The 10,858-nt window shown below is 43.2% G+C and overlaps 1 protein-coding gene across 1 annotated transcript in view; it reads left to right on the forward strand.

The window, feature by feature from the left end:
* The window catches only part of ZNF354A (zinc finger protein 354A), a 14,931-nt gene extending 11,950 nt beyond the window's left edge, over positions 1 to 2,981 (forward strand). Inside the window, exon 4 of the mRNA XM_006172153.2 lies at positions 880 to 2,981. Within this exon, the coding sequence (XP_006172215.2) occupies positions 880 to 2,435 (1,556 nt within the window). The 3' untranslated portion in view covers positions 2,436 to 2,981. The remainder of the gene's footprint in view (positions 1 to 879) is intronic.
* Positions 2,982 to 10,858: the final 7,877 nt, after the last annotated feature.

The following is a 10,858-nucleotide window of genomic DNA, read 5'->3' on the forward strand; positions in this document are numbered from 1 at the left end:
AAGAGAAGGTGGGCAGTGGGGGCCCAGTCAAGCATTAGGAGGGGCTCAGTCCAGGCAGTCGGTGTGGGCCGAGACTGGGGTGATAGATCAGAGAAGAAAGTTGTTCCCTTCCCCTCTCTGAGAGCACACAATGGACGAGGGAGCCTGCTGCCTGAAGGAAGTGTGCCATATGAATGAGTGTAGATGCACTGAACTGGGTTGTATAATTGGAGTGCCATCAAGAGGATCTATAGGGAAACAGTATGGTTGTCTGCTTGTGAAGAACACTATGTTAGGAAAAAGTGAGCTATATAGCAATATATAAAGGAATACACATATAGTATACTACATATCTCTGTGTATATGTATTACCAGTGTAGACATCATATATTTTTAACACTGGTAAGTGCTCTAGTAGAGGAGATGGACTGGAAGCCCAGAGTCAAGCAAGGACAAGGGAAAGTTACCTTTCTAATTAAATCCAAAGGAATTTGGCTTGGGAGGGGGTGGTTTTCCAGATTACAAATGATCAAACGAACGAAAGTGCCAAGAAGATGATTTGGGCATCCATCATGGACTTTGGATTCTGATCCCAGACTGCTTTTCCCAACTCACGCTCCCTTTAATCTCTTCTCCATTCACCAGTGCTTCTGGTCACTCTTGACTCTTATCCTCTTTACATGGGTTTACTTTATTCTTTTCTTCACTCTAGTTTTCATCAATTATTTTTCTGTATTACCTCTATTTTTTTCCTCTTGGTATTTTTTTTTGGGGGGGGGGCAGATTCCAAGATCTCATTTAAGTATCAGCAGTATTTACTCATTTAACCCATTTAGTCTCTGTAGCTTAATGTTGTGATACTCATGAAACCTCCTCATTTTCTTTTCTTTTTTCTTCCAGGATGGAAGAACAATCATAAAACCACAAAGTCAACTCAAACACAAGACAATTCATTTCAGGGACTGATGGTGAATAGATCTAAAAGGAATGGGTCCTGCGACTTGAAATCAGAAAAAACTTGCATGTATGAAGGCAAATTAGAGAAAAAGGACAAAAAGGAAAATATTGAGATAGTTTTAGTAACTCACAGAAAAATTCTCACTGTAGAAAGAAGTCATAAAAATGGGGAATTTAGCCAAAACTTGTGTCCAAAGTCAGACCTTGGCAGGCAAAAAGTAGTTCCCAGAGATAAAACCTCATCAAAATGTGAAATACAAGGAAAAAACTTCAAACGGATTTCAGACTTATGTAATCAACCAAAAATCACAGCAGAGAAACGCTATAAATGTAGTATGTGTGAGAAAACCTTTATTAACACCTCATCCCTTCGCAAGCATGAAAAAAACCATAGTGGTGAGAAATTATTCAAATGTAAAGAATGTTCAAAAGCCTTTAGCCAAAGTTCTGCTCTTATTCAACATCAAATAACTCATACTGGAGAGAAACCTTACATATGTAAAGAATGTGGGAAAGCCTTCACTCTCAGCACTTCCCTTTATAAACATCTAAGAACCCATACTGTGGAGAAATCCTACCGATGTAAAGAATGCGGTAAATCCTTCAGTCGACGGTCAGGCCTTTTTATACATCAAAAAATCCATGCTGGAGAAAACCCGTATAAATACAATCCAGGCAGGAAGGCTTCTAGTTGCAACACATCCCTTCCAGGAGGTCAAAGAATTCATTCCAGAAAGAAGACATATTTATGTAATGAATGTGGCAACGCCTTTAAGTCTAGCTCATCCCTGCGTTACCATCAGAGAATTCACACTGGAGAGAAGCCTTTTAAGTGTAGTGAATGTGGCAGAGCCTTCAGTCAGAGTGCATCTCTTATTCAGCATGAAAGGATTCACACTGGAGAAAAGCCCTACAGATGTAATGAATGTGGAAAAGGCTTCACTTCTATTTCACGGCTTAATAGACACCGAATAATTCATACCGGAGAGAAGTTTTACAACTGTAATGAATGTGGCAAAGCCTTAAGTTCCCACTCCACACTTATTATTCACGAGAGAATTCATACTGGAGAGAAACCATGCAAATGTAAAGTGTGTGGGAAAGCCTTCAGACAGAGTTCGGCCCTCATTCAGCATCAGAGGATGCATACTGGAGAAAGACCCTATAAATGTAACGAGTGTGGGAAAACGTTCCGATGTAACTCGTCCCTTAGTAATCATCAGAGAATTCATACTGGAGAAAAACCTTATCGATGTGAGGAATGTGGGATCTCTTTTGGCCAAAGTTCAGCTCTTATTCAGCATCGAAGGATCCACACGGGAGAGAAACCCTTTAAATGTAATACGTGTGGGAAAACTTTCAGACAGAGTTCATCACGCATTGCACATCAGAGAATTCATACTGGAGAGAAACCCTATGAATGTAACACGTGTGGGAAACTCTTCAATCACAGATCATCCCTTACTAATCACTATAAAATCCATGTTGAAGAGGACTAGAAAATAGATTTGCATGTGTGAAAATCGTAAACCAAAGCTCATGAGAGATACACGTTAAGTGTAATGGATATGAAATTCTGTTATTATTTAGTCCTCATCACATGTTAAATTTCACAGATAAACCTTGACTGCATAATAGATTAGAGGAAAGTGTCCATGCCTTTCAGACTCTGAAAAATAACCTGGGATGAAGAAGTCACATCCAGAGGCTTTGACCATGGGCATCTGTAAAGTGAAAGACGTCTGCTTTCCATTCTGCAGCGGTGCGTGCTAAACACATGTGGTCATAAACATTGGAGTGGGTGGGGAGTATGTTCTGGATTTCTTTTCTGAAAACATCAAACTATACACTGGTAATATTTTTTATAACTGACAGTAGCATATGAGAGAATTGATCAAATAAATTATACATTTTTTAGAGAAAAGGACCAAAATAAAAGCTAAACATGAACAGTAAACTACCTCTCAGGCTCTGAGGTTTGTCCTTTTCCTGACCTAATGGTAAACTTTGTGCATGAATTTCATTAAAAACACAAAAAGTAATAATCTGGTCTCCTCCTTTCTAGTAATTTCCAAAGAATGTTTTCATTTTTATTGCTCTGAAGTCATTATGACAGTGTACCTGCTCTGTGCTGTGACCTGTTATCTTGGGCATTTTAAATGAGAAAATAGATAAAGTTCAGAGCTGCTAAATAAACTAAATTCACAACCTAAGGACCTATGAGGAAGTTGAACAAATCTTAACACCTGTGGCAAAACTTTGAATAGGACATCACTGTGGTCAAAATGTCTGCCCCCCACAATTCATAGGTACTTACTCCCAAGATGACGATTTAGGAAGTGGGGCCTTCAGAGGTGATTGGGACATGAGGGTGGAGCCATGTGAACAGGGTTAGTGTCCTTCAGGGCCCTAAGGATGTCGTTCTGTCCTGCTGCCATGTGAGGACAAAGTGAGAAAATAAATGCCTTTTCTGAATCAACACACTTGCCAGGTACCAACTGCTGGAACCTTGATCTCGAGCTTCCCAACATCCAGAACTGTGAGAAATAAATGCCTGCTGTCTAAGTTACCCAGTCTGAGGTGTTTTGTGTAGCAGCCTGAACAGACTAACATCAGCTATTTCTTAAACTCAATACTTTTTTACACCCAGATTTGGGGCAGGTGCTATATAGTACACTGCAAGTTTTAAGACCCAACCAAGACTTCCTTCAAGTAGCCACAGGTTAGGGAAAAGGGGATGGAGTTGAGGGACTAACAGATGAATAAGTAGATCATTATGTCACCGTATGTAAATGCTTTCATAGACAAATAATTAGGTTACAATGTGTTGCAGTGGTATGGATTTGTACTCAATCAAGAAAGAGACCTAACCAAGGGAGCTTGGAGACAGCAAAGCTAGAAGCAGTGGTGCCTGCACCAAGCTTTGGAAGAATAGAGCTCTTCTGAGTGTGAGATAAGCATTCCAGATAAGAAAACACTTGGATTTGCAAAAGTGTGAGTAATATGGCATATAAAAAGTCTTAAGCATAGAATTTGTGAGCAGAAGAATGACATGTTAAGTTCAAATAGAAGGCAGAGACCAGATAAGAAAAAGCCTTATGTGCCATGCTAAGGGACTTGGATTTTATCCTAAAATTAATGTAGCCAAAGAGGTTAAGTAAGGGAAATTGTTCTGGCAACAAGATGTAAAGGATTGGGGGCCAGCAGGTGGCATGGTTGTGCTGGAATTCCCACATGGCCAACCACAGTTTGAGACCCAGACCTGGTGGCTTACTTCCTCAGTCTCTCTCTCTCTGTATTTCTCTGGCAAAATTCATTTAAAATAATAATAAATAATCTCTAAAAGATTGAGGAAATCCTTTTAAGGGCTAATGAAATTCAAATGATAGATGATCAAGGGTTAGACTCCTGCAGGGACAACTTGGGTGGAGAGGAGTCAGATGATCATGTGTTAGAATAAGTAAGATGGGTTTCCACAGGTGAATGGGTGAAGGTACTAAGAGGAGAGAGCTAAAATGACTCAGGGCTACAGACATGCCTTGTATTATTTTGTCTGCATCCTGGATTAATTGTCATGACACCATAAGTGTAGTCAGGGTTGGATGGTTGGCATCCATTAATGAAAAATCAGCAGTTGTAACTTTTTCTGCTCAGGAATCAGCACTTAAATACTTGCAACACAGCTGAAAATCATACATCCACAGATAAAGATCTGAACAGTCCCTTACAGTGTTAGTATCCTGTACAAGGGGACTTCAGAAGATTTGTGAGAAAAACAAAGTATGAGTTTATTTGGGTGCAAAGAAAAAGTTCAAAACATGCATTGTTTTTCCCATAAACCCCTTTCCCACAAATCCCCTCATACCTTTAAGATGAGAAAGACAGGCTAACGATGGAAGTAGTGGGGCCAGCAGGTGGTGTAGTGGTAAAGGCACTAGAATCCCACATGACTGACTGTGGTTTGAGTACCACACCAGGCATCTTGAAATGCTGGGTACATGTGTGTGCATGGCCAAAATCTCGGGAGGAGAGTAAAGGAGAAGGGATTGTAGCATGGCCATCCCAATGCTGAGTGGTAATTTCTCACCTTCTCTATCTCTGGTGAACTCAAGTGCCCTGTAGCAAAAAAATCTCTTAAAAAAATAAAAAAGAAAAAGAATGGAAATACTTAAAGAAAGGAAAAGACTCTTCTTTTGTCCAGAGTCCCAAGTTACAAACACCCTATGTGCTCTAAAAGTCGCTCAGCACCAACCTCATGGTAGCAGCTATGCTTCTGAGAGCACAGTGGTGACAGCTTCAGCTAATTAGGGACAGCTCCTGGCTTCTAGGCAGTGGTCAGCAAGTTCCTCACTGTAGTGACCACGCTCTGAAAGCATGCCAGCAGATTGCAGCCTGCCCCAACGACCACACTGACACAGTTGAGAGTCAATCTGTAAACGCTCCTGCTTCTGAAAAGTCGCCAAAACCTTGGGTAAGATCAGCTCAGGCTCTCTTTGGAACACTGTTCTTTCCCAATACAGCTCTCTGCAGACACAAATGAAGCTCACCTTTGCCATGTCACATCAAGTTCAACTTACCATTAATTTGCAACCATTTTAACCGTTCAATCCCATTTTACTATTTGTTATACTTTAGCCTCATGAGTAAGATGATCAAATTCAGTATTTGAAATTCTTGCAATTTTTTTTGGTAAATAATTAACATGAGAAAAATTCATGTACATTTGAATTTCAAATACAAGTGTAAATTTCATTATTAACTTGCAAAACATTTAGGTGTCTGTTAAATGAGGAAAAGTTTCTTTAGAAGTCATTTATGCAGTGTGCAATTGTTCGTTCAGTTTCAGAAACAACAAAAGATATAAAGCAGCACACACTAACAGCGGATCCAAGAGGTAGAGTATATCATCCCTCCATTAGTGCCAAAGAAAGCAGTAAAGTAACACATTTCCTGATCTAAATAAATTCGGATTTTAAAAATACAGCAAAAATTGTAACAACCTACATTTCATGTATACTCATCAGTCTTTTCAGTTCAATGACGTATCAGAAGTATTTTCTGATTCTTTTTCTTTTCTTATTTTCTTTTAGGTTTTTGCCGTAGGGAGCATGTGGGAGGGGAGAGAGAGAAAGAGAGTGAGAGAGAAAGTGAGAAATGACCACCAAGGAGGATGGCTACCCCGAAGTCCTTTTTCCTCCCAGGATTTCGGGCATGCACTTGCACTTCTGGCATGATTTCCACGCCACCAGGTCTGGGACTCCATCACCTTAATCACCATGCTTCCTGCTGGCCCCGGCTATTTTAAATTCTAAAATGGCAAACATATTTCCAAATGCCAGGGTAAAATCTTTGCTTACATAAATATAGTAGCTCCACTTACTACCACAGAGATTGTTTAAGATTTGAAATACCTCATCTTTTTTTTTTTTCAATATACTGCAGATGCAAATAATCACAATAAGAAAATATTTCCTTTTGCTTATACAATGTTTTCCTCCTCAAAATTTTTGAAAGACTGTTTTACCTCTTCCTCATGAGATCTCAGAAACAATATATAAAATTTTTACAGAAGCAAAAATCGATAAGGGAGCTTGTAACGCTTGGTGGAGATAATATACAGGGTCATTGGGAAAGTCAAGATGCATTTCTGCATTAAAAACAAACAACAAGGGAACCAGCAGTTAGCGTAACGGCTATGTCGCTGGACTCCCACGTGGTCGACCGCGGTTCGTGTCTCGGACCCGGTGGCTTAAAACTCACGCCGGGCGCATGTGCGTGCGTGCCCAAGATCCCGAGAGGAGAATGGAGGAGAAGGGATTGCGGTGTGGCCATCCCCCCTGGGGGGTGATTTCTCGCTTTCTGTCTCTATGTCTCTCTCTGTCTGTCTGGCGAGAGCACGCACCCTACAGTGAAAATCTCTCCAAAAAAAAAAAAAACAACAAAATAAAACAGGAAAATTTGTCATGACTTTCCTGACAACCTAATAAATACAAATTTAGGTGCCTAAAAGTGTGAACAATTATTACTCAAAGTTAAAGCAAAATTGGGCCAGCATGGTAGTTAAAGAGGCTGGATCCCACAAAGCCAATGGCACGATTTGAGTCCTGGACTGGGCAAATGGAAAAATACACTGGGTAGGACCAGCAGTTAGCGTAATGGCTATGGCACTGGACTCCCACGGAGTTGACTGCGGTTCGCGTCCCGGACCCGGTGGCTTAAACTCTCTCCGGGCGCTTGTGCGTGCATGCGTGCCCAAGATCCCGAGAGGAGAATGGAGGAGAAGGGATTGCGGTGTGGCCATCCCCCCTGGGGGGTGATTTCTCGCTTTCTATCTCTCTGTCTCTCTCTGTCTGTCTGGCGAGTGCATGCGCCCTATAGCAAAAACCTCTCAAAAAAAAAAAATACAGTGGATGCATGTGCATGTGTACCCAAGATCCCAAGAGGGAAATAGAAAAAGATTGCAGCATGTCCATCCCTCCAGAAGGTGCTCTCTCTCTCCCTCTGTATGTGTGGTGAGTGCACACACCCTATAACAAATTCATAAAAAATTAAAAGCAAAGCGCAGAGGACTCTATGGACGGTGTTGGCTGTCCTGCCCATAGTCTGCATTTCTGCATAATGCTGCACAGACACACCCAGTGCCCTTTCTACTGGTTTTCCCAGAGGCTTGAAGCCGAACCCATCATTGTCACTGACTACCACGGGACAACGTTTACATTCAGAGTTGACAGGCTTGAGTCCAGTCTTCGGCATTTTCGAGATGGGGTAGCACGGCAGTGGAAGCTTCTTTGTGGCCTCTTTGATCTTAACAACACAAATACATGGCAGAGTCTACGTGTCCTGTACGTCACTTTCTGCACACGGCAAAGGAGATATTTGTCAAAAGAACACCAGGCTTCCCCTTTGCTCAGATCCTTTTTTGCAAATTCCCCCCTTGAATAACTTTAATTGTCATTTACACAGACATACACACATCACCTTTTTTTCACATCTCTAACAATGACTAAAAAGGGCAAAATGATACTTGCAGTCTCTTGTGCAATATTGTCTTCCCAGGGAGGTGAAGAGCTCCTGGAACGTACTCAGCTGGCCATAGGAGGGCCCCCATTCACTAGCACCGGAGGAGAGGCATCTTCCAGCAGACTGGGGCCTCCAGCTTGAGTGAGACACGGATCAGCAGCTGGGGCTCTTGCAGTGAGTACTTGAGTACAGAGCGCTAGGAAATCCAGTTCTCAGTCCACTGGAGAGACGAGGCTTTAGCCATATACCCATGACTACGGTCCTTCTCCAAACCCATCATAATACAGTAAGATTAGACAACTTGCATCGCTTTTTCTGGGGTGATTCTGGTGGGTGCGTGCTGGACTGTCGAGTGGGGCCCCCTGAAGAGGGCCTGCTGGGGTCAAGCAGTACTGCAGGCCTGTCAGTCAGACCAAAGTGTGGGAATTGTTCATGCTTCCCGACCATGTTCTTCAACACTTTTCACTTCTGTGCCTACCTGGACAGGAAGCACAGCACCTGTGAACAATCACCGGGGGCTTCAACATACTCTCCGTGGAGAATGTGCAGCATGCCCCCACAACTGACTGTCCACAGGGGAAAAGTCCACCACGATTTTCATGGACCCCTAGGAAGAGGCCAATTCCCAGATTGCTCCCATAAGTTTCCATCAGCTTCTGAGAATACAGGGTAGGGTGATTTGCTGCCTCTTAAATCAGGACTTTTCAAATCTGAATGTCCATTAGAATCCCCTGGATGCATACCAATAGGGAGCTTAGACTAACCCAGTCTAACGAACAAGAAATCTGATGCATTTATGTTGGCATGAAAACCAGTGAGAAATCTGTGATGATCTTGCTCTATGAGGGAGGACGACTTCTGGGGCTAGGACAGTTGTGTTGAACTGTCTCGCGATGGTGTTCTTCTAATGCCCAGGGCTCCATGCAGGCCAGTCAGGCTTCATCGTGGAGTGAAGATTCCAGAACCTGAGGAACTGTCAGAAGACACAGCTCAATTTGAGTGTGGCCCGTCACAAAGACTGGACCACATGTGCATCTTAATCCTAGCAGCACGCATGGAATGAGCGCCTTTTCCCTCCAGGCCTGGGATTAGGCCTGTAGGTTTCCATCAGCTTCTGAGAGTACAGGACAGAGTGGGCTTAGCCACCTTCTAAAGCAGGGCTTCTCAAACTTGCCTTCCCATTAGAACCCGACAACACCAGGGGTCAGACCCATTCAGCTGGGCTCTGGGGGGAGGATATGTGATCTGTTTGCAGAAAGTCAGGGACGAGCACTGAGAAAACTCAGAAACAGACGTGGAGTGAAGGTGGAAGAAGCTGAGTCTTCCTGTATAGGAGAGCCACTGGATTGTCGTTCATGTGAGCTTTAATAATTCTTTTTTTCCTTAAAGATTTAACTTAATTTTATTATTATTACTTTAAAATTTGCTACAGGGCACACACACTTATCAGAGAGTCAGAGAGAGAAAGCTAGAGAGAGAGAGAAGGGAAGTGAAAAAGCAAGCTGCCAGAGAGAGAGAGGGAAAGTGAGAAAGCAAGCCACCAGGCCTGGGACTTGAACTGCAGTCGGCCATGTGGAAGGCCAGCACCCAACCACCATGCTATCTGCTGGCCCCAAGCTTTCACAGTTCTTAGTGTATTTAATATGTATGCCCGATGCTCTTCTACCTGCCCAGTATTTATTATATCACTCAGTCCTCATTTTACAAAGAAGGTGACTGAGTCCCAACATGGCTACAATGAGCAGAACCCAGAGGGGGTCATTTTCTGCTCTGGGAGTGGTAACTTGTCTTTAAGCAGGGTTTCTCACTGCCTCCAGTGCTCCACTTTACAGTCTTTTTTACAATCCAAGTTTTTTTTGTTTTTTGTTTTTAAGTTTATTTATTTCTTCCATGAGTGAGAGGAAGACAGACAGTACTCCCATGGGGGTCTCGATGCCACGAGCCACCCTGGCCTCACTCAGCCTCAGATCATGGGCATGTGCCTGGCATACTCAGAGAGGTCTCTGGACACAAACCGGGCCTCCCCGAGGAGTGCCTGCAGAGCCCCAGAGTCCCGACTGCACTGGCAGGGTGTGGGGCTCTGCGTTCCACCTTCAGAGGGGAAGCGGGCGTGTTTAAATCTGCCCCGCGTCGCCATGTACCCGTGATTTCCTCTACTTTGCCGAGCAAGAGGAGCAGTATGTTCACAAAAGCCTGTTCAAGGCCCTTGGTCATGTATCTGCTAATTCCGTCTTCAGTGTCTGTCCTGTGCTCACCAGAGAGGGAGGGAGGGAGAGGGAGAAAGCACCCCCAGTGAGGCATGGTCATGCCGCAATCCCTTCTCTTTATTCCCCTCCCTTTGAGATTTCGGGTGCACAATGCACATGCATCCAACATGTTTTTCTTTTCTTTTTAAGAGATTTTTGTTACAGGGCTTGTGCACTCACAGAGAGAAAAAGATACAGAAAGCAAGAAATCACCCCTGGGGGACGGCCATGCCACAATCCCTTCTCCATTCTCCTCTCAGGATTTTGGCCATGTACGCACATGTGCCTGGAGTAAGTTTTAAGCCACCAGGTCCAGGACTCAAACCGCTATCGACTACATGGGAGTCCAGCAATGTAACCATTACACCATCTGCTGGGCCTCCTGGTCCAGAACTTTATTTTTTAAAAATTATTGTATTTAACTTTATGTATTACTATTATTATTATTATTTTCTAATTTGACCAGAAAGAGACAGAGAGAGGGGAAGCTACCAGGTCTGGGACTCGAACCACAGTTGGCCATGTGGGAGTCAATTTCCAACCACCATGCCACCTGCTGGCCCCATCCTGGTCCAGAACATGAACCACACAGTAGGCTGTGTAGGATCCAGCTCCTTTTATCAGCAGTCATGTACGGGCCCTATCCTTTTTCGAGC

This window comes from Tupaia chinensis, unplaced genomic scaffold (genome assembly GCF_000334495.1).
Source record: "Tupaia chinensis unplaced genomic scaffold, TupChi_1.0 Scaffold000612_1, whole genome shotgun sequence".
Classification (NCBI taxonomy): domain Eukaryota; kingdom Metazoa; phylum Chordata; class Mammalia; order Scandentia; family Tupaiidae; genus Tupaia; species Tupaia belangeri.